The sequence below is a fragment of the Netta rufina genome, assembly GCF_964035555.1.
Source record: "Netta rufina genome assembly, chromosome: 12".
NCBI lineage: Eukaryota > Metazoa > Chordata > Aves > Anseriformes > Anatidae > Netta > Netta rufina.
This window is the reverse complement of record NC_140135.1, coordinates 4,788,460-4,812,171: the sequence shown is the minus strand read 5'-3', so window position 1 is coordinate 4,812,171 and position 23,712 is coordinate 4,788,460. Positions and strand designations below refer to the sequence as shown.

At 42.9% G+C, this 23,712-nt stretch overlaps 2 protein-coding genes across 2 annotated transcripts; one reads left to right on the top strand and one right to left on the bottom strand.

Annotated features, from left to right (window-relative positions):
- Positions 1-1,100: 1,100 nt before the first annotated feature.
- Positions 1,101-14,802, bottom strand: MAGT1 (magnesium transporter 1). The gene is made up of 10 exons (XM_084294292.1): positions 14,702-14,802; positions 13,733-13,902; positions 12,724-12,841; positions 11,231-11,371; positions 10,465-10,605; positions 10,065-10,154; positions 7,584-7,647; positions 5,995-6,069; positions 4,460-4,550; positions 1,101-2,802 (listed from the first exon to the last, which is right to left on the bottom strand). Exons 1-10 carry the CDS (start codon positions 14,780-14,782, stop codon positions 2,787-2,789), a joined length of 987 nt encoding a protein of 328 aa, XP_084150418.1. The 5' UTR covers positions 14,783-14,802; the 3' UTR covers positions 1,101-2,786.
- A 1,444-nt stretch (positions 14,803-16,246) lies between these two features.
- Positions 16,247-18,528, top strand: COX7B (cytochrome c oxidase subunit 7B). Its single transcript, XM_084293858.1, has 3 exons — positions 16,247-16,357; positions 17,587-17,711; positions 18,342-18,528. The coding sequence occupies exons 1-3, from the start codon at positions 16,321-16,323 to the stop codon at positions 18,414-18,416; spliced, it is 237 nt and encodes a 78-aa protein (XP_084149984.1). The 5' UTR covers positions 16,247-16,320; the 3' UTR covers positions 18,417-18,528.
- The last annotated feature ends 5,184 nt before the right edge of the window (positions 18,529-23,712 follow it).

Sequence of the window (23,712 nt, the reverse complement as noted above, 5' to 3'; positions counted from 1 at the left end):
TGAGCTTTTGGTTATGTCTGAGCTGTTTAATGCCTCACTTGGTAGAGGAGATGGCCTCAAACACACAGTTTTGGCATTTCTGTTTTCTAATGCATTGCTTCTTCCACCTTTGTTCTACTGGTCTAGAAATGTGTTACACCAGCCTGTCAGGCAAGATTCGTGTGCTGACGGGCCAAAATAATCACCGTGTCCCAAATATAGCTACTGCCTCAGCTGCTGTACAAGCCAAATAGTTTATTTCTAGGACTGAACGCTCTCTAAATCTGCTACAGGTTTGTGGAAGCACTCAATCATCCTCTGCTCACCTATCGCACCTGTCCCCTTCTCCTTGAGCTTCATCTTCAGCTTAGAGAGCAGAAAAAATGTTGGGAAAAAGTAAGCATTGTTTTAATTTCATACATCAGCATGGGAATAGAAGAAAATCCATACAACTCTGAACAGGTATACCACCTCAAATGAAGTCCAACATGTCTGCACCATCCAGCAACGTGATGCACAACTGTTTAAAGTTGGTCCATATGACTGAATGTTTTTTTTAGAGAAACAGAATACAAGACACATCACATAAAAAAAAAAAAATCTGAAAGCCTAAGAAAATAACATTGCTTCTTTACAATGAGATTGTAAATCACTTTTGCCCGCACAGCTAACAACTGAAGTAGGACCAGCCAACCTAAAGGTTTCTTGGAAGCACCCTCGAAATACCAAAAGGACAGCAAAGCAAACAACAGCCACAGCAGCCCAGAACCGTTCCAGGCAAATCCACAGTGCTCATTAGATTCCACCTCTGCAAACATTATCTGCCCAGGACTCCAGGAAGCCAAGACTTACCTCAGGACAGCTCTCAAAGCCAAGTGAAAAAACATGCAACCTTTCTGGCGTTAGTTGACTACACGCAAAGATCTCTAGTAATGTCACTTTGGGCTGCAGTTTCCTGCATAAACACCATAACATAATACAGTGCACTGTTAACCCAGTCTACCCAGCCATATTCAGGTTATTTGCTATACACAAACACTTATTAACACATTGAAACAACAGAAGAAAATGGATGCTGTTTCTTGTTCTATGATGAAATTAAAGAGACAGAGAAGCATCAATTAGATTAAAAAAATTTATTGAAAGTTGTCCAAAATCCAGCCAAGCACACATTTTATCCATTCCACCAAGCCTTTGCATTCTGTATGGCATCAAAAAAATGCATCTCACCAACAAGTTGAAATGTCAAACAACTAAATTAGCAAAGTTAAGGCACTTGAGCTCTGTGTTAATTTAGCAAAATTGCATAAGAAAAACATTCTACTTTGAACAATATAGTCCTTTTTGAGCTTAAATCTAAAGTGGCCAAATCCTGTAACCCCTTGAAACAGGAGAGAGGCAGAAGCAGAAAACATTTTCCTCTGACAAGAAACCTCCAAGGCCACCATAGTCTACAAGAGGAAGTATTACTGAAATAGGCCACAGATTTCCTGTAGTACAGATGCTGAATTACACAACAGTGGGGGCTGAGGCACAAGGTCTTCTATTCGAGAATCCTCAAGACAAAGCACCTTTGTGAGATGAGAGCGCAAAAAGCACATCCCTTCAACTGTAAGGCTAACAAATCTTCCCTGGAGTAACAATATTTATCCTGGAATTAGATAGCTCTGCCCACTCCCACATCCTCCCAAGTACATAAGGCTGAAACAAAACTTGGAGGAAACAAAGAATGCAAGAGCTTAAATAGTGACCAAAATCTGACACCAGGTGGTTTGAGCAGTAACTTTAAAGCCAGTTAGCAACCTGTAATTCATGTGACAGATAATCAATTAACTTTGTAATCAGCTTTTCTTTTTTTTTCTTTTTTTCTTTTTTTGAGGGGGGTGGTGGGGCGGGGAAGCATGGATTGCTATGGGAACATTTTTTCAGCTCTAAGCCAGTGCATAGAAGCTAATTGATGTAGTTTCAGTATTTGGCAAAGAAAGTTTTGAATTAATAATTAAACAAGTTGCTATATAACAAGTAGGGACTTCAATCAAATCAAGAACAGCAGAGTTTATCATATTTTCGTAATTTAGTGGGGGGAAAACAAATAAATACACCGAGTTTTTTGTTGTTTGTTTTTTTTTTTTCCAGTCCTGAATATCAACTATAAAACTCATTAGTAGATCACCCTGTGAAATGTTAATTTAAGTTTTAATGAGTCATTTCTACATGAAGAATTCTTCCTTCATCTGTGAAGCGATCTCTTGCGTCACACAGCAGTTCCGTGCTCTTCTCAGCATTCAGATCCAGCTCCAGGACACGCAGATACCGTATCGGAACCTGCAGTATGCTCAGAGGGTCACACACAGACAGAAGGAAGAGAGATGCAGGTACATGAGGAGGTCTCATCAACCATGAAAAGGCATGACAGAAAAGCTACCATCACCTGTTATGTGTGAATAAAAGTCAGTATTTGAGGGGAAGAAAACCATGGAAAACAGATTATCCAACTGAATGTAACGTACTGTTTCTGGTTAGTCCAAGGAAACACAGTAGTTCTAAACACAAAGTTCAGAACTTTGTTAGATTCAAAGTTGTTTCAGAAGATGTAAAGCTTATGAGAGAGATTGCATCTTAATACTCTGTCCTTCAGAGCACATTGCTTGTTTTATTTAAGGCACTACACGTTGTCTTTGGTTCAGTGTTTAACTATCTCATTCAGTGTAAAGAGAGGTAGCATGAACCATACATATTGAGCTCTTCCCTTCCACACCACGCAATTTCAGAGCCGCCGCCTTTCTGATGTTACATTCTGGAATCCTTTAACTCATTAGGAAACTGCAGGGGAAAAACAGAATGCTTATTAATTCTATAAGAAACAAAGCTGTACAACATTCTATTTAGCTTTCACACATACCTAGAAAATCAGAACAAGGAACTGGGCCTGCTGCAGCTAAGATATAAATGGCTGTGGAGAAAACCACTTAAAAGCAAGCCTTCTAGTACCTCTAAAGCCAGAGCAACCACACTGTGCCTTCTACAGATTTAGAAGTAGTACGTAAGACCACAGCACAGAACAGAACAAAGGCCAATCAGTTATTCAACAAGGAAGAAACTCAGCTTTCTTCTGGTCTTACAGAAGTCCTAGTGACTAACACATTTTATTAATGAGATATTTACAAATGCAAATGATCTGACTTCTGCCTAAGCAGTTACCCAGCCTGTGGATATAAAGAGATTGCAACAGTGGATTCAGAGGATTCCTTAATACACATCATGGATGCTTCTGAGGAGTCAACAGAAGAAGATCAAGAAGTACAAAAGGCTTTTTGAGCAGAATTTCAGTATCTGCATGAAAATATTGGGCTGGCATCACACACTGCAACTGTATGCGCTTTGCTAAGGGCTGTTAGACAAGAGCATGAGATGTTTCACAGTGAGTTAGAGCAGCTGCCCTTGAACCTCACAGTTATGATAACAGCCAATAATTTCAGGAATTATAAACTAACTTCAGACCTCTGGCTTCACCACGGCTACCGCCAAAACGTACACTCCCAGTCTCAGACAGCAAGATCACTTAAGAAATACTGAAACTGAAAATAAATAATGAGGAAAATGATTTTGATTTTAGCAACTGCCTGAACCTCACTGCTTGAATCTAATTCAGATGAGATTGCTCGTGGTGATTGGTGTTAATCTGTAATAAGTAAAAATCTTGTGAAAATACATCTTCCATGTCCTTGTGTATTACAGACTCCTATGAACCCACCAATGCTCTCTGCTTATACCCACCAGGTAACCTGCCATGACAACTTTTCAGAGAAACAGGACCATGTTTGCCTATGGAAACTAGGATTAGCTTTGCAGACACATTAAACTCTTGGCAGAAGCCGAGATGGTTAGAAGCTGGCCCCTCAAATGTACTGATTCCTACAAAAACATAAACCTGGTCAAAACACCCAATACACCTGTATCTATCAATAAATAAATAAACCACTCAATGAAGAGTGCTAGACTCCTTATAGAAGCAGTCCTGGAATACTGGCAGCTTTAAATATCACTATGAGAATAGAAATACTTTGTAAAGCATAGTGGCATGAAAAGGAATGTACTGCAATCCTGGCTCTGGCCAGACTGAAAACTGTTATCCACCAAATATTGTGTTTCTGATCATCATATCAGCCAATATTGCTACTGAGAAGCAAGTGGAGCATTTTTTAAAGAGTATTTCCCACCAAACTAGATGTCTGAAAAAAAAAAAAAAGTGCTTTGCTTCCTTCTCCCTTCTGACTTACATTAACATTACCAGACAAGGAAATACCAGCCCACAGCAACAGATTCATTCATAAATCCAGGTAAAAACTTCTATTATTTTTTCTTAATCTTTATGCCAGTATTTTTATTTTCTCCATTCTCTACAAAGCAGACTGCAGTGATGTACAGCTGCACTGCAATGCACACGAGAACAACAACTGAAGCAGCAGCAAAGCTGTACCTGTACGGGTATCCGTGGTATTTCGACCTGAAGACAGAGAGCAGCCAACTGAAGAACAGCACCACCAAGCCAATCCCAGCTATACACATGACTGCAAGAGACACAGAGTAAGATTATGGCAGTGACAGCTCTCTCCAAAAACACCACAGCGACTGGGGTTTTTAAAAGCTTTCTGCAATATTTACAGGTTTGGTCAGATGAGACCTTTATTATAATCCCTTAGGAGGAGTCAGAAGGCCGACAGTCCTGGCTTGTATCAGAAACAGAGCGGCCAGCAGGAGCAGGGAAGCGATTTTCCCTCTGTACTGGGCTCTGGTGAGGCTGCACCTCAAATCCTGTGTTCTGTTTGGAGTTCCTCACTACAAGAAGGACATCAAGGCGCTGGAGCATGTCCAAAGCACAACGAAGCTGGTGAAGGGTTTAGAAAAAAAGAGTCTTATGAGGAGCAGCTGAGGGAACTAGGGCTGTTTAGCTTGGAGAAGAGAAGGCTCAGGGAAGATCTTACTGTACTTTACAATTACCTAAAAGGAGGTTGGAGAGAGGTGGTGATTGGCCTCTTCTCGCAAGCACCAAGTGATAAAGACACAGGGAAATGGCCTCGAGTTGCACCAGGGAAGGTTTATGTTGGATATTAGGAGGAATTTCTTTACTGAAAGGCTTATAGGGTATTAGAATAGAATAGGGAAGAGGTTAAGTCACCATCCCTGGAGGTTTTCAAGAAACGTGTAGATGTACAACTTGGCACGATTTAGTGGTGGCTTTCAATACCAGGTTAAAAGGTTGAACTAGATGATCTTAGAGGTCTTTTCCAACCTGAATGATTCTATGAAATATATCAGCATTAATTTTCTTTCAAATTCCTACTGTAAGTCAATTTTATACCAGCAGTTTAAGAGAAAAAACTCAGTCCCTTCTTCCCTCCCTTACTAACAAAATGGCGAAAGGCATCTTTACATCTTCCTTTCTCCCCAGACTGCTTTGAATTTTGCTGAACAGCTCCAAATACTGGTGAAATAACCAAGGACTCACTTGTACTTAAAGGTGGAATGTATATGCACACATGCATGCTATGGTACGCATTCCTGGAGTAAAGCAGAGGTGTTCAACTTCTCTCCCACCAGAAGTCCAAGCGTACCAATGAAATCTGAGAAGAACTCAAACTACTGCTGCTGCTTCTGCTGCAAACAGCAGCAAAAGAAAAAAAAAGGTCTTGGGCCTCAGACATACGACTCGTGTGGGACCTGCCTGCACTTTCAGATTAAATACCCCTACTTAATAGCTGTGGAAAAGGAAGAAGATAGATCCATGGAATCTAAACTGGAAATAATTCCTGTTGTGATAACTGCAAGGTTGAAGACCCCAAATAACATTGTTTGCTGGAAACTGACAGGAAAATATTCTTTAAAAAAATCAAAAAATGAGCTGATATTCACAATAAAAACCCCACAGTGTAAATGCATTTTTATTAAATATCGTATCAAAAATCTTTATGGCATCTATCAATTCTCGATAGAAAGACAAGTAGTTGTACTCACTTTTTCTTTTCCCCACATCCAGGTCAGAAGTAGCAGCTTCATGGAGGAGAACCATTCCTAAAGTAACACCACCATCTACGAACACTGTTTAAGGCTAAATCAACAAAATATGCTAGACTTAATACAACACACTCACTCCTCATTTCCTGTGTTAACTCCCACCCCATACCTGGGAAATTAACACTCAGTGGAAAAATTAAAGGCTTTCTGGACAACAACAGGTCAGGGGGGAGGAAGCAAGTTGAAAGTTACTCAATAATTGACAACATTTAAGAGAAAATAGACAGAAAGTTTCAAGTACAAACCAGAAGATACAGGGATATATCGTCTGCTATCTTTACTCAGCTAATAGAATAAATAAAATGCATGCAATGTTTGATCCAATGTGGTGACTGTCAAGTAGAAACATTTCAGTCTTTTCTAATTCTTCAATTAGAAGAAACTTAAGCCCCCTTCTAAATGGAGTTTTCCAGTAGTAATAATAAAAAATAGTAGTAATAATAAAAAAAGTCTTTGATAAAGAATACAGAGTTGAAAACTTCCCCCCCACACGCACCAGTGTACTTAAACATCAATTGCTTACTTTATATTGATGAATTAGAACGGAAAAATGCAAAAAAAAATGCATCTCTTGCTGAAATTTGGATATTAAGATTTAAGAGAAAAGGAAGAAATCAGCTGAAGTCACTCAGTTAAAGAACCTTGCTCTTGCAACAGAAGGAACTTGTTAACCACAGCAGAGCACTGAAGAGGACAGGTACTTTGAAAGAAGTTTTGAAACGAGACAGTTTAAGTGAGAAGCCAGTTGATGTGTCTGTAGTAAGTCTGCACGTATGTATGCTTGTGTACCATGACATGTAAACAATTTGGAGCTGCAAGGCCAAAAAACAGTATTAAACAAAAGATAAAATAAGGCACAGGCTGATGCAGGTGACAAGAGAAGGAAGAAGGGTTTGATTCAGAGATGATTCTAGGTACAGATGATGGATCAAAGACATGCATGTGCAAGCAGAAGAACGTTGGATTTCAGAGTACTGCTGACACTCAAAAGAAACATTTTTATACAAGCGAGAAATGAAAAAACCCAGCCAGCAAGATTCTGCTTGCCTCTCCGATGGCTTAATACCAGCATGGAAAAATCCTGACTTGTTAGCATTAAAAGAGCTAAAATTAAAAACAGAGAAGGTAAGCAAAGAAATTAAAGAAGAACACCAGTAACAAAGGAAAGAATTCAACACCAAAGCAAGAAGTAAGTGAGACTGAAGAGACAAGACATGCAGAAAAGAACAGGGACTATCCTGAAGAACCCTACATGTATAATGCCACTAGGATCCACGTTTTTAATGTTATCCAGTTTGGTCACTGAGCAAGGCAGAAGTTAGAGAGAAAGCAGTAAATGTTTTTCTATTCAGCTTAAAGATCACTGTCATTAGAAAGGCGTAGCTGTCAACACAGAAAGGCTCTACAAGCTTCTGCTCAGCATTAGGTGACAGATACGAGCCTTGACAAAATGCTCTCATGAAAGAGGCAGCAGCATAAGCTAACCGAAAAATTGTCACCACCAACTTGCATCTCTGGAAGAAGGATACTAAACAGAAGAACAATGTGCGTTTCTGCAACAAATTGGGCTTGGCTGCTTCCATGGATATAGCTCTGCAAGAGACAAAGAGCAATTGAATTTTAGAAAGGCTGGAGTCAACTTTGAAACAATTAACAACAGCTATAAAGCTGGGAACTGGGTTTTGCAGTGTCTCTGTCAAGAGACAGGAAAGAAGTTGTAGTGTAAATCTGTTGTATACCAATTCACGTTATTGGCTGTGCACCGATTTATTTTGCAGCAGCATCAGAAATCCTTCTACTATTGCGTGTCAACAGCCCAAAGTACCGCACAGATCATAACAACAGAAGTGCAGCTACACCCTTCACGATCCAGATTGCCTGTTCGACAGGGCAAAACAGCACAATAATGCCCAAAGCACCCGCTGCCTTCCAAGTCGGAGCCATACTCTGACTTGGATCCTTATTCTACATACATACACTGCTTCTCAGTTTTGGGACAGTCTCTTCAACTTGCAAATGAACCCTACTCACTTGGTTCTGGTGCCCAACATTTGAAATCTTTTTCATGGCATCACAGCAAAAGGAACACCACTACCAACATCCTTGAAGCTTTACTCTTCAGCTTTTGTATTAAGATTAAAAATGGTTAGGAATAAGGTAAACAGAAGTAGTAATACAAAACAAAAAGTAAAAATGCTTCCAAGAAAACATTCCAAAGATGAGAACTTCTACTCTAAGCTGGCTCAGACAGGTTTGTTTTTTCTTCGTTACAAGTCTACCAACTGAACAGAAAGTTCAAAATTTGTGGAAGTTAAAGACTGCTGTTGTTCAATCCCTTACGGGAAGCTCTGCTTCACTATGATTGCGATGTAATATCCAAGTAGAAAAACACATTTCATAAGCAGATTGACTTTTAGCAGAAGAATACAGAGGGCCTGACCTACCTAAGCAGGCATGAAAGGACACCTCACTAAATTAATTCCTAGTAAACTGCACAAGAAGAGCCAATACATTATGTGTGCCCTGAAAGACAATGCTCTTGGTACATACAGACTACTCTCACAGTGCATCTCCTTCTGTATTATGTGCAGGGCAGTGCATATCAAAACATGCTAAAACTGATGTTTCCCCAATAACAAGATTTCATGAGTCTAAGATCAGTAGACATTAGTTTACCTTGAGAATCTCAAAGCAAGATGTTTTATATGAAGTCATTACACAGGTGTATGAGCTAGAGAAGACCATGAAATACATGAAATCTCCAAGTTCAACAATAGCACTGCTGAGCATGTAAGACCTAACAGACACCTTTATTTTGCATTTAGTGATTTAGAATGATTTCTCTTCTTCTTATGTATATATATATATTTATGTATGTATGTATATTATATTCAAGACAGGGGAGAGCAATATCACAGGTAAATAAATGCTGCAAAGAAAACATGGAAACAAACAGGAATGGTAAGAGATGGAAGAGATCAAGTCATTTAAAACAACCTACCTTCAGAAACTAAGAAAAAGCATTCTCATCATCCTGCTTCCAAGACTTACTACTTTTTTGTTAAATATATATACACCTTTATACATTGGGGGAAGATAGAGAAAAACAGGAAAGATGAAATAAATGCTTATCTTAGGTTGTGAAGCAGGTGGAAAACCCCTATCCCAAACATCTTGTTAGCAAACAGTTTTGGTGACTCTGTATGCTATCCTCTTTACCCTAGAGCATTATTTAAGTATCTTCTTAGCTTCCTGCAGTCACTAGAGTAATCAAAGTCTCCACAGAAAGTCCCCAAACTCTCTGGGTATTAAAACAGCAAAAATATACTCCAAGGCAACACTTGTGAACCAGGATGTCCTGTTTTCTGCAGAGCACCATCCATATAATGACTAATGCTTTACTGCATGGAAAGCACTTAAAGCTGTTTCCAACATGAAGTGGAGCATATTGTTAGACAGTAAATTAATCACTGTATTTCTAGCCCGATTAAGAATTGCTTATTCTTTATCTAGCTCCCAAACAGCTTATTGCTGAACACAGAAAGCAATATAGCTAAAAAAAACCTAGACAGTGTTTGTCCTTATCCTTCAAACATCACAGAACTGATAACACCAGTCTTATATAATTAATCACTGAACTAAAAATTGTAGCAATCACCTTCCTCTCAAGATGGAATTGGAGATAACCATTATCATACGGCAATGACACAACAGATTATTCTGTTTTGGATTAAGATTGGTATTTTGTGATTGCTTGTCTGCAAAGTAACTTGAGCTGCAAATTGCCTACAAAATCCCTCTCTCATGGGTATATTTTAAGAGAAGGCAGATCTTCTCTGAAGCAAATCTGAAGCTAAGTTGCCTTACGGCAGGACAGGTTAGCCTCATTGACTTAGTAAGAGTGCAGATTCTATTCTTGGCTTCCTTCTGACTTGCCTCTTTTAGTATCGAATTTAATCAGTAGAAATATAATAAAAATGCAGAAAAGTAGAAAAAGAAAAGAGACTTACCACTTGTCCTGTATGGGGATTCTTATGAGCATAGGGTGGCCCCCTAATGTGGTTCCACATCTGGCCTGACGTCATTGCTAACACAAAACACTGAAAAGGAAAAAAGAAACAATCATCCGTAGTTTTTTTTTTCCCACCCAATTTCCTTTTCCTTTCATAGTAAGTAGTACTTAAGCTAAGCATCATCCTATCTCTTACTAGTATTAAAAGCAGGTAATCAAGCATTAACTGAGCTGAAAAGACTGAGATCAAATTATAGTATCAGACTACTAAAAAGAGAAGCTAAATGCACCTCGATTTCTTCTAGCATGTTTAAGCTTCTTTAAATACAATAGCTTTGAAAGATTTGAATTGCTATGAAACTCGTGACAACAGGCAGAGAAGAGCTAGAATTACACACCAAAGCAGCAAATGCCCAGCCAGTTTTGTTGTACAGAAAATCCAGATTGCTTCCACGCAAATACACGAGGCCTCCAATGACAGCCAGCAGCAGTCCTAACATCAACGGTCCAGCGTAGTTTGGTGGCCTTATCACACGAATCTACACAAAGAAGATCTGTTATTTTACCTCAACTGCATTACATATTATATCCTTACTCCTAACAAAAAACACATTAGAGTGGAAAAAAAAATATGAACACAAAGAACATCCCCACAACTTTGTGTATAATAATTCTGACTAAAGAAGTAGGTAAAGTTTCTTCTCCTTTTACTGGTTTATGCACCATTACCTTACCTACTACTTGAAAGACTGTTTTCCTTTAACAGGAGCAGAAAAGGGAGGAAGGAAGGAGCTGAGTTTTACCGCGTTATTAAACAGAGGATTACACAAAATATTGGAATGGGTTAAGGAAGCTTTAAGATGTAGCATCACAGAGATTGGAAGGGACCTTAAAGACCACCCAGTTCCAACATCCTTGCCACAGGCAGTGACAAGTTCCACTAGACCAAGCTGCCCAAAGCCCCATCCAACCTGGCCTTGCACACTTACAGGGATAGAAGATTATATAGACAAGAGCCATTTGGAGTATCTAAGAGTAGAGTTATCAACTAAACACAATTACTTCATATTCTGGGTATTTTGTACCCAGAACATGTAATAAGTGAGTGCTGCAGAGCTGTTGGTGGGTAAAGTCTTAGTATACATGTGTAACACACGCACTTACATTGACATCAGTCCTGTCAGCCACCCAACGAGCAAGCTGCTCAGCTGCAAAGCCGCGCACCTGAAGTTCGTACGTGTCACCTCGTTTAGGCTTCCCTTTAGCAGGAAAATTAATGAAGGTTGGAGCAGAATTCATGTTTAGCTGTATTTAGAAAATTCACAAAAGACACAGCACCATGAAAGGTCTACTTCACAACACGCTTCCATTTCATCTGCATGGTGCAACAGTCACCAAGTCAATCAGAAAGAACAACTATTCAATAAACGTATTTCACAGTGACTTTAAAAAAGTATACAGCACACAGCAACTCACACTTCTAGACCTCATAAAAACAGAACAGGCAAGAATTTGATCTAAGACGGTAATCAATAAGCTCCTGTAAGTTCCCTCATAGGTTCCATGCCATTTCCTCTCTTAAGCATTAGAAGCAACTTTTTTGATCTCTACCACTAGGTGTCCTGGATGCCTTTGGGGAAAACAATGGTTTACTTTTTTTTTTTTTTTTTTAAATTGAGCATACTTTCTCAAATGATCAACATTTCTTCATTAGTACTCCAATCTGTAGCTAGCATCTCAAAAGATCCAATCCAGTTAGTAGAAGGCCACAGTAAAAAAACAGAAATAGTTGTTTTTAAAATTAAGTTCCATCATCTTTTCCTAATGAAGACCCTTCCCCAACACTGTTTTGCCCATAACATTTCAGTTTTTATTTTAATGTTTCTTCTATAAATACTACTATTCAGTGAGGAACCTACAAAATAAGAATACATACAATAAATATGTGAAGGACATAGCTTAGTGTTTCATCAAAAACTAATTCACTCTGGGGAAAAAATCTAACAAGAATGTTAAAAAATTCCATGTCTCCTTTCTAAAACTTCCATGTTACAAAGTACCATCACCTAAATTAGGTAACTTTTGAAGACTGAGGCAAGCATCTCCTTAAAAAAAAAAAAAAGTTACAATTTGCAAAACTGTGATTAATTATTAATTCTATCATTCCATGCATGTTTGCAATTGTTGTTTAGATTATATATTTTTTTAAAATCTTGTTATATAATCTCAGTAGAAGAGCAAAAGAAGTCAATTCTGAAAGCCTGATCAACCACCCCCTAGTTATCCAAATTTTTATATCCAGTCCTAAGGAGTTCAATGTTTTCTATCTTACTTCTTGCTGTATTCTGAGGAATTCCGTTAAAAATGACACCACAAGTTATTACAGGAGACAGACCCAGAGAAGAGTCAGATAAGCTAATACACTCCTTACACCTATTCCACATTTGTCAGTGCTGTTAATACTACTGCCAAAAATACTACTGCCCTCTGCTCTTCAATTTTCTTCTGTATCAGAGGGGTAGCTTTTAACTTTTCAGTGTAGTCACTGTCATATTATACAGCTTTAGTCATTCTAATACATTTTGTATGGTTTTACTCTCATTCTCCAACGCATGAGCTAAAAATAACATTAAGAGATAAAAAAGAAATAACTTTACCATCTGAAACACATCTGAGCCTTCATCAAAATCGACCATAGCAAAAAAAATCTTATTGGTAAATGCACTGGAGTATCGCCAGGAGTTTGCCAGAATCTGGTATTCCTCATCAGCCTGCCTGTAAAAACACACAAAGTGAGAGGCTGTATCATGTGTTAGCTCAAAACACAAGTTACAGTTTTAAGACCTGTAGCCATCCATCCCCTTAATAGAACCATCCCACCCATTCCTCCACATTTGTTTTCTCACGTTTAACAAAAGAAAAATTGAGGTCATTCATCTAACAATCAAAGCATATGCACTTGTGTTTTTTTTTTAATGTAAAGATAAAGTGCAAGTGTCATTGTGTTCATAACAAGAAGCAGTGCTAACCATGGAAAACAGAAATGTAACCCAGTAGGTCACAATTTGCTAAACTTGCAACTGAAAGTTGCAAAAAGTTGCAAGGAGCAACTGAAAACAAACACAAGCACTGAAACAAACACAAGCACACCCACTTTTCTGCGCCAGACAATGGCAAACTAATTAGTATGGTAAAAAAAGTTATTTACTGATATCTATTTGAACCTTGTCACCCCCAGCTTAATACACGAAGGCCTTCATATATTTAAGGATCCGGAATATTATCAGTGTAAACAAACATCAATCAACATTAATTAACAGCAACTTTTAGACTGCAAGGCCAGCAGTAATCCTGCAAACATGTCCTCAGCAGCAGCTCACGCCAGGAAAGTTGAGTTTCCACCCTCTCTCCAGAAGCCTACCAATGAGAGTATTTGCTCTGCAAAACATCAATTACTTTAAGAGGGGAATAAATCATTAAGGACTATGCTGTTTTCCCACACTCATAGCACACACATTCCCACCAACAACTTCAAAGATAACCCTCCTATAATGGGTGTTAGTATCGTCCTCCTGTGTACCTGCAAGTTTTACCCTCTTGTTAGATTTAATGTCCTACAAAGCATATGATGACTTTCAAGTTCAAGATTATGAATTAAGCCCATACTTGCACACGACACATTGTCTGTGAGGCTGAAGAGCAGTGAACATCACAATCACAGAGTAATTTCTGGGTGGCGCCTTCACAAAGCGTCGAAACTTGTCTCCGTTCATTCGGATTACAGATCTCTTACTAGCCCACTCCATCAGCTGGTTCACTTTTTCTGATAATACCATCTGAAAACAAGGCCAGAGAAATATTGTTGAGGGTTTTGTGTGTTTTATTTCCTCCAATCTCTCACATCACAGACCTGAAGGTTTGTATTTTTGCTGTAACAAACTGCTGCACATTTTTCATTACGAATAATGACCGCGTGACAGGATGCTTCATAAAGAGCCTCAAAGGCATTCACAGAGCCTCCTGAGCCTCACGCTAATGATGTTCATTTACTTCAAGCACTGATGTGGCTGTCAGCTCGGGACTTTCTCACACGAACGATAAGATTTATTTCAGCCACACAAAGCACCCCAAACCCAGTCCTGTTGGTATTTATTTGATACGAAGAATCACACCTGGGGGAGATTTCAAAACTCATGAAGTGAAGCAAGCGCTAGTGCTGGAAGCACTACAGAAGGGAGCTCAACGATTGATTTCCAGGGTAGATAAAAGAAAAAAAAAAATGATTCTGTACACGCTTGCAGAACTCATGAGTGTACAGCACATTCTCCTTTAAAGAAAGGCGAAGAGCGTTATAATGTCATACAAGAAGCATAATTAACAGAAACCAAGCATTTCCCACTAGCTACGTCTGCACTCCTTGTTTATTCCTCTCAGGAATAAACACGTTTTGGTAAATAACCGACTACCCTTCGCTGCCTTGAAACGTATACATACAGGAAACCCTAAGAAGCATGGAGAAATAAGCGGTATCTTCGCGACTACAACCAGAAACTGTTAACTAAACCCTAAATAAACCCTAAGTGAGCCCTCAACCCCTCAGGGGCTCCCCTCAGGGGCTCCCCCCCCGCCCCTCACCTCCTTCCGCTTCTGCCCCGCCGCGCGCTGCCCGCCGCAGGCCGCCAGCAGCAGCAGCGCCAGCACCGCCAGCGCCGCCATGGCTGCCCCTCGCTCCCACCGCCGGCTCGGCCCCGCCCGGCCGCTTCCCATTGGCTGCAGCGCCTGCCCGTGTCCAGCCGCCGGGTTTCGATTCGCTGGTGCCGCTGTCAGTACGGCCGCGGTGGGCCAATGGGAAGGGAGCAAGCTGGAGGCGTGTGATTGGCAGGCGGGCGGGCGCGGAGCGCTGAGGGGCGGAGCGTGTCGCGACATGGCGGCACCGCCCCCCCGAGGGTATCGCCGTGCCCTGTCGTGAGGCTGCCGACAGCCCCCGCGTCTCCCTCGTTAAACGCCACAAAACGTCGCCCTGCCACAGCGAGCGGTTGGTGTTCCGCCCGTAACTGTCCCCCTCTCCCTCAAAAAAAAAACACAAAAGAAACGCAGAATCACACAGAATCACAGAATCACAGAATTTCTAGGTTGGAAGAGACCTCAAGATCATCGAGTCCAACCTCTGACCTAACGCTAACAGTCCCCACTAAACCATATCCCTAAACTCTACATCTAAACGTCTTTTGAAGACTTCCAGGGATGGTGACTCCACCACTTCCCTGGGCAGCCTGTTCCAATGCCTCACAACCCTTTCAGTAAAGAAGTTCTTCCTAACATCCAACCTAAAACTCCCCTGGCTCAACTTAAGCCCATTCCCCCTCGTCCTGTCACCAGGCACGTGGGAGAGCAGACCAACCCCCACCTCGCTACAGCCTCCTTTAAGGTACCTGCAGAGAGTGATAAGGTCACCCCTGAGCCTCCTCTTCTCCAGGCTGAATGAAACTGAGAGGAGCTTTAGGGCTTCCGCAGGTTTTCTTTATTTTTATAACCGCACGCACGTCGCTGGCCAGTGTGTGTGAAAAATGGAGGGGTGAAATGATTAAGGCACTTGGAGAAACGGCCGGTGGGGTCTCCAACGCCTCCCGTATTCATGCTGTGTGTGCGTGCCTGTGCCCGGGGGGGGGTCAGTAACACAGAACGCCGCTCTGGCGCAGCGAGTCAAATGCTTTTTTTTTCACGCTAAAAACCTTCCCCCTTAGCTTTTTAGGTCTTTTAGGGATTTAAATTTGTGGAGTTAGACCGAAAAAAAAAAAAAAAGTGGTGTCAGAAGTGGGATTCGAACCCACGCCTCCATACGGAGACCAGAATACCCAGCCGCGGCGGGAAGGCGGGAGCCTTGAGTCTGGCGCCTTAGACCACTCGGCCATCCTGACACTGCGGCAGCAGGTGCCGCGCGGGGCCTCTTAGAGCCTCCGTCACGGCTGCGCCTGCTCCCTGCCCTCTCTGTTTCTTCTTGAAAAAGCGTTTCTGAACCCGTATAGCGGAGCAGAACCCCGAGAAGAGCTTCTAGAGGAACCTCCGCCGCGGCTACAGCGCTCCGAGCGCTGCGGCTCCGCCACAACCGCCTCCCCATGCCGCCCCGGGAGAACTACATTACCCAGCGTGCTCCGCTCGGCGGGAAGGCGCAAGGGCGGAACTTCCGGCGCGGCCATTTTGTTTTTCAGGGCTCACCAAGGGTAGCGGCGTCCCGCCGGCCACTTCCCGGCACCATGTTCCCCGTGGCCAGGGCCGCTCTGAGCCTCGCCGGTAAGCGGGGGGCGGCTGCGGGGCTGTGGCAGCGCCTGGGGGCGGCCGGTTCCTCAGTGGGGCTCTGTGGTTTCCTGCTGTCCCTGTCCGGGGTGGTCCTGAGTTGTCCCCGGGCTTGTTCCCCCTGAGGGAAGGTCCCTGAGGGCCGGTGAGGGGCTGCGGGCAGCTCTCAGCCCTTTGTCCTCTGCTGCTTTTATTTTTTTTTATTTTTTCTTTTGTTTTCTACCTCGTAGTTGTTTACTAGAGCTGACCTTGGGTTCCCTTTCTCAGTGTTTTTTCCTTCTTAATAATAATTAAAGGCGCATAAAGGTCTTGTAATCCGCGTAGTGAGGTAGCAAGGCACTGTCAGTGCTAAATGCTTAAACTCAAGGGCTAAGTAACCTCTGCGGTGCTGGAATCGCTAGCGTTACAGCCAGTCCCCTCAGCTGCAGGCCTGGGTCATCAGCATATATAATGTGCTCAGTCCAAACAAACGTGCTTAGGTGTGTTTCTCTCAGTCGATGTTTGAGGTTCCTTAGTTTAAAAAAAAACAAAAACAAAAAACACAAAACTTGTGCTTGTGTGGGCTCACTTCTTTTAAGCTGGTGGTTTGATGCTTAAGTCTGTCTTCTCCTAAATAAGAGTACCTTTTATATTGTAAACTTACATCCATCCATCCTGTCATACAGAGAGATTCTCTTGTATTTAATCCTCTATTATTTACATCACGCAAAGTCCTCCAGGTATTTCCACTTCCTTCTTCACCTCCCTTCAAGAATCTTAAAGAGAATGCGAGAAGTGTTAACCATCTCTGATGCTTCATTTGATGGTAGGACTCATCCTGAAAATGCTTATATGAAGTACATGTACTGGAAATATAAACATAAATCTTAAATGTATATACTGAAAAATAAACATCTATGTGCTAAAATGATGTTCTTAAAGAAATAGTCAAAACTGTAGTTGAACTTCTACCTTGAGGGTCTAGAGAAAATGTAAACGAAAAAACTACCTTAAAGGATTTATTACCAGAAGCAGACTTCAGGGACACCTTTCTAGAGAGAAACTGGGAGAGCTGAAACGAAATGCAAGACTTCCTGTACATCCCAGATGTTACAGTTGTTGCAAAGCTCTGAAGATTATTTTATTTCCTTGCATTTTTGCCTTTCCGTTGATGGGAGACAATGATTGTGAATGGTTTGTACGTACGTTTTAGTTGACTTGTGTATTTTTAATTTAACTTCCCTTAGCTCGCCGTGTCCAGCATACTGCAGTAAGGCAGGCTCATCACAAACATGAGCCAAACTTCCATGACAAGTATGGAAACCTGGTACTGCTCGGTGGAGCTGCAGTTTTTGCTACTGTCTGGGGTTATGTAAGTCTTTTTTTTTTTCTCCATTTTGTTGTGATGTAGCTGTAAACTTCCAAGCAATTCTCAGAAGGGCTTACTTGTTACAAGTATCGTAAGTGATCGGAATTTTGGAGGGTTTTTTTTTGAGTGAGTAGTAATTTGATATGAAAGTTTTACTATTTCATCATTTTTATTTTGAATTCCTACACAAATTTCAATATCAGGCTATCCAATGATTTTTCAAACAGAGCAGAAGCAAGTGTTTGTTATGTCGTTGTCTGAGCTATTCAGGCAGAGGTCTTGGCAGAACGTGTAGGTTATGGTGAAAGTAACGGTATGGGTGATGTGTAAGAAATTCATTTTAGTGATGTGGCTTGACATCCCGGATTAATCTATTTATATCTAGGTATTTTGTATGTTTTATATATGCGGATATTTTTATATAGCAGTATCTATCTATCTATAGCTAGATGCTTTGAAATAGAAAACAGAACTATTTAAGTCATGCTCAATATAAATACATTCCGCTTGCTTTACCGAAAGGTGAGTGAGATGTTCTGATACAGGAAATCTGAATGGAAAACCCCAGGAATAGCGCTGTAGTGGCACGTTTCCCTGCTTTCAGCGTTAACGTTTGGGTTTATCCTCCTGCAGGTGTTCACACAGGCGGGCATCGAGTGGGGCCTGTCGCCCGTCGGCAGGATCACTCCGAAGGAATGGAGGGAGTGACAACTGGCAACCAGCCGCTCCGAGCTCTCCCTGCGGTCCTGCCGGCGTTTATTCCCCGAGTCCCGCCGGCGTGGCGGTGTTCCTGCCCTAATAAACGCCCCTGGGCACCCTCCTCTCGCCTCCTGCCTCTCCTCTCTGCCTTCCCCTCGCGTTCGCCGCCCCGTCCCGTTCCCCCCCCACTTCCGCATTCAGCCGCGGCCACGTGACAGCGGCGCCTCCCCCGCCACGTGACGCGGGGGGCAAGGGGCGGAGCGCACCCGCGCCTCAGGCGGGGAGGGAGGGGGAGGGGGAGGGGGAGGGGCTGCGGTGCTGCTCCCCGTCAGGGCGCTGAGGCGGCGGGCGGCGAACCGTGAGGAGCCGTGAGTAAGCGCGGAGCCCCTGCAGCCTCCAGGGTCTCTTCCCCGCTCCCTTTTTTCCTCTTGTTTATAATTTTTTCCCTCCCCTTCCCCCCCCGCGGTGTTTAAACGGAGGCGCGCAGCCGGGCGTTTCGCCTTGCCGCGCCGGCGCTCTTTGCCCGCGGGCGGTTTTTCCGCTGTTTTCCCCGTTTTTTTGCCAGTAAAAACGCGGTGTGAGCAGCCCCGGGGAGGGCACAGCGTCGCCTGTGGGGCTTCGGAGCGAGATAACACCGCTGAGGCGCGGCGAGCGCGGCTTCCCCACAGCCCCCCTGCCCCCTGCGCTGCCTTCAGATCCCGTCAGTGCGGGGCTGTAACGCCCCAAATAACGCCCCAAAACGCTTCCTGCAGCTGCCAGGGTGCTCCCGGCTGTGTCCGGGGGTGTAAATAGACGAAGAGATCCCCTACAAGGCAGGCGGGCGCAGGGAGATGCGCTGTGGGCACCCCCAGCCCCGAGCCGCGCTGTGTTCCCCTCAGGAGGGGCGGCGCGGCCCTTGCTGCCCCCCCGGGTGCTGGGCAGGGCGGTAGGAGCCGGCTCGCCGTGTCACCCGCTGCTTTTATTCTTATTTTCTTCTTACTTTCGCTTGCACGGCGTGTTCCGCGTTCTTCTGCCCTGCGTTTTGAGGCAGGAACCGGGAGCCTCAGCTGCCCTCGTACACCGAGGGGGTGAGGTGATGATGTTTTCTTCCTAATGCTTGTTACAATCCTCGGGAAATTCCTGTGTCCTCCGGAAAGCTGCTCTGAAGAGCGAGTGGAAGGCCAGGAAGAAGTGAAAGGATTTGTGAAGAGTTTGTCTCAAGTATTATAAAATTCTCGTTAGAACCTAATGGAAGGGTTTTTTTTAATTCATGCTCTGTTTGTCTTTTTTTCATCTGTCTCATATAGAAATAAAGTTCATCGGGGCAATTTCCATAGTCTGCTGAGCCAGCAGGAGTTGCTAAAGTCTTGAGCAGCACAAATTGCAACCTGCTCAGAGCCTCAGAGTCTGTGCGGGATGTTTATTACAGGAGGGCAGTTCCCCCTCTGATAAAGCCTCACGTATGGGGCCGTACTTTCAAAAGTGACTGTTTGCCTGTGAAAGTAGCAGAACCCCATTCTTGTCTAGCAGACCAGACCACCTGTAACCAGTATTTTCATAAGCTCAGCGGGGTTGTAAACTTTGGCCTCTTTCTGCTGTCCTCTGTTCTTTTTTTCCACGTTTTTGGAGACCTTTAGGGATGGGTACCTGTCTTCTGCTAAATGTAATTAGGAATCTTTCTTTTTGCTGTCAAAAAGAAAGCTATAAAGTAGGACTTAGCCATTTGGAAATTTAGTACCGTCCTAAGTTAGATTTGACAGATTCTGTTGCTGCTATTTGTTTGTCTTTACCTAGCTTTTGCTGACATCTTTCAGCAGCAGCTCTAAATTCAAAATATGTATGGAAAACTTTGATGAAAAGTAAGGCTGTACGCTTGGAGAAGCACACAGTATTTCTGTTATGTATCCCTACTGATCCTAGAAGAGACATGAAGCATGTTTGTGGTGCACGGTGAGTGCGTTGTTACACTGAGGTGCCTGGGTTAGCTCAGATAATAGAAGCTCTTAAGCATTTTTGGGGTATAAGATGAGAGTCTGGGGTTCTAGCAGTGTGGTAGCTGTACCACTTACCTTTTTTTTGGTAGCATGATGTTATGACTGACAACTTTGACTTTACCTAGACTTACTATGCTTCAAGACTGCTGTTAGCACGTCCAAGCAAATGATCTGTTGATGTGAATCCGAGTTTCTCAGTTGCCCTGTGTCTAATCACTGTTTAATTTTCCTTTCCCTTGGAAGAAGTTGTTATTTTAACACAGCCAACCCCAGCGTTAAGCCTCAAATTGTCCCTGCAAGCACTTGGCTTCCTTTCCAAAGATCCTGTTGGTTTTAGCTATCCTTGTGCACCGCCTGTGCTGTCGCTGGGTGCTGCCGCGCTGGGTAACGTACAGTGCTTGGTTCTTTGCTACTGCAGAGCCCCAGTATTTCTAGGGCTCTGCTGCTTCATTGAGGGTGTTAATACACGTGCAAGGAAGTACTGCTGGTTTGTGTGCTGCAAAACACAGGTGAAAGAGTACTGAAAGGATTAAAACAGCTAAAAGGGGAGTTTCTAAAGGTGTTGAGCTGTAAATAGTGCACTGGAGAATACAGTAAGCTGACAGCTGCTTTCACAAAGCGTGGTGAAAGCCAAGGCTGAGATGAACTTCAGATGGTATTCCAGAAGAGCAGTAGCTGAAGCCTTGTTTCCTTGTGTTCTGAATATGGAGCTGTTAGACTGGGTGTGTGCACAGGGGTCTTCCTGCTGCTTGGCTGCACTGCCAAATCCCTAAGTGGTGATGGAGATGCTCTACAGGTGGAGCAATGCCCTGGTCGAGAATACAGCCGTCACTTCTCTATAAAACAGGGCTGATCTATGCATCTCACCCCAAAAATGTGTCTGTGACTGTCACGACCCAAAGGGTTACCTGGCCTGTGGGTCTGCAGGGATCTCAGGAGTGGGCTTACAGGATTCTGTGATGCACAAAGGCACAGGAAGTTTATTTTCTCAAGGTTTCTGCTTATTACAGATTAGCACCAACCAGCACTAGCAAATACAACGCTCAGTAAGGTGAATATACGGACAGATAATAAGCAATTACAGATATTACCAGGATGCAAATAGATGTGTAGTAGATATTAAGACTATAACACTAATTAATAGCAGCAGCAATTAGAGCTAGTAGAAAGGCAATTAGGGGTAGTAAAAGTTCAGCCATATAATACCTACAAATACAGATTGGCTTGGTCCCCAGCGAAGGTGCAAGTTGTACAGGACGTCCTCTAGGAGAGACAAGTTTGTGCAGTATGGAGAGGTCTCGGGGAGAGACAGGCTCTGTTTTGGGTAGAAAACAAGTCATTTTTACATTGCAGGGACATAGGAGGTCATAGGCCACCTCCTAGAGCAGCCAGTAGATGCTGCTAACCACTTTGTTGGTTTTGCCCTTATCGATGGTTCATTGGGGACGCCATCTGCCTTGCTGTCGGGTAGTGATGAGGATCTTCTATCAGCATATAAGATAGATATAGTCTATCTAGAAGGCTTTTTAGAAAGCTTTTGGTTTGTTGGTTGTTTCAGCCACGAGCTACCAAACCATAATTGTCCCTTCTACCTTGAATTTCTTTTGAGCGAATGTGTGTGTGTACATATATACATACACACACACACACACACACACACACACACACACTGTAGCAAGAGTAAGGAAATGGGAAGTTGTGTTCACGGTACTGCTGTAGCTCACAAAGAGTGCTGCACGCTGTCACGAGATCGCTTGACTTCTGCATCCATTTTCTTGTTGACTTGGTAAATATTAACGCATTTAAGGAGAAGGAGGTTTGTATTGTCAATATTTATGTTGCTTGTCTGCAGATAGCCGTAACTTACTGGTGTAGCGAAGTTTTCAGGCTGGTTAGTTGTGAATTTATCTTGAGTTAATGTTGTCGGAAGGAGGGAATTTTGACAAAACTATTTCCTTTAAGTTTCAGCCAAAGTATTTCTACAGGAAGCACTCAAAGGGGAGATAGGATATTAGAAATGAATGGAACCAAGTGGAATACCGGCACATGGAAGAATGTGTTAGCTTGTCAGTTTAGCTTGCTGTTGTCCTGGGGATTTTTGTATTGCAACAAAGCAAATCAAAATCCCTGTTTGTCTGATAGGGCTTTCCCCCCCCCCAGTAGAGAGCTTACGCATATATCTTGTAGCTCCAGCAGTGTTTCCTAATGATAAGCTGGAGAACAAAAGGAAGAGAGGGAGTTTGATCCAACAGATAAATTCTGTGACAGAAGTTTTGGATTCAGTCCTGGCACTACGGGGTCTTGAAGAGTGGAAAGTGATTTTCCTCTTAAGCCTTTGAGCCTTGTGCGTGTTTGAGTCACGGTTCCCTCCAGGAGAGGATTTTCTCTGCCACGTTTATGCGGTGCTTAATGCCATGGGGCCCTGGTCGTTGGTCCTGGGAGAGCAGACTTGAAAAAGCCCAGCCAAACACACCGAAAACCCTCCCTGGGGCAGTGAAGGGAATGAAGCTCGGTTGGTTTTGATTTATTATTTAAATTCAAACACAAGCAGATTGTGCTTTATTTTAAAGGAAAGATTGTGTCTATACAAAACACGCATATGAAATTTATTGACATAATAGGATATTAACGTGCTTTATGGGCCTAACATGCTTATTCAGGTCCTGAATTACCGCAATCAAATTATTTTATTTTACTTCCATAAATACCATCCATCATATCTGAAGTCGTGTTTCAAACGTTAGTCAGTTAGATGAGGCCAGGGAGGCAGCAGGACTCTTTATTTCCCTTTCCACGTGCTGTCTTTTTGATGGGAAAACATGAGGCTGTGCAGAAACTGGTGGCACTGACCTTGTGGAACCTGTCCCGTCTGTGCCAGATGACAGACCGGGGCGTCTCAGCTCTCTGGTTGCTGTGCTCACAAAACACTCTGCACGTCAAGTACTTCTGGACACTCCACCTGTACTTTAGCCTTTTGGGAAGATTCATTGCTGCCTGGAATTACAATTACGCCCTTGTTTGCTCTGTGGACTGAGCCTTCCTTGTGGAAGAGCTGAAGTATCAGTGAGGGCCATGTGATGAAATGAAAGCACGTCTTTTAGTGAACTTTACAGTCTTCTTAAAAAAGATCTTGTGCCTCAGAGTATGCAGATGAGCCTGGGAAAGGGCTGGCCACATGAAGCCCTTAACCCACACTGCTCTCCTGATTCCCAGCTCCTTGTGTGCTCTGTGACCCTGCTGCGTTTCTGTAGGTGTGTAAATAATTATGGATAAACATTCCTGTGCTGCTAAGAACCCAGCTCTGCCAAGTTAGGTGAGCAGTGAGATCTGTA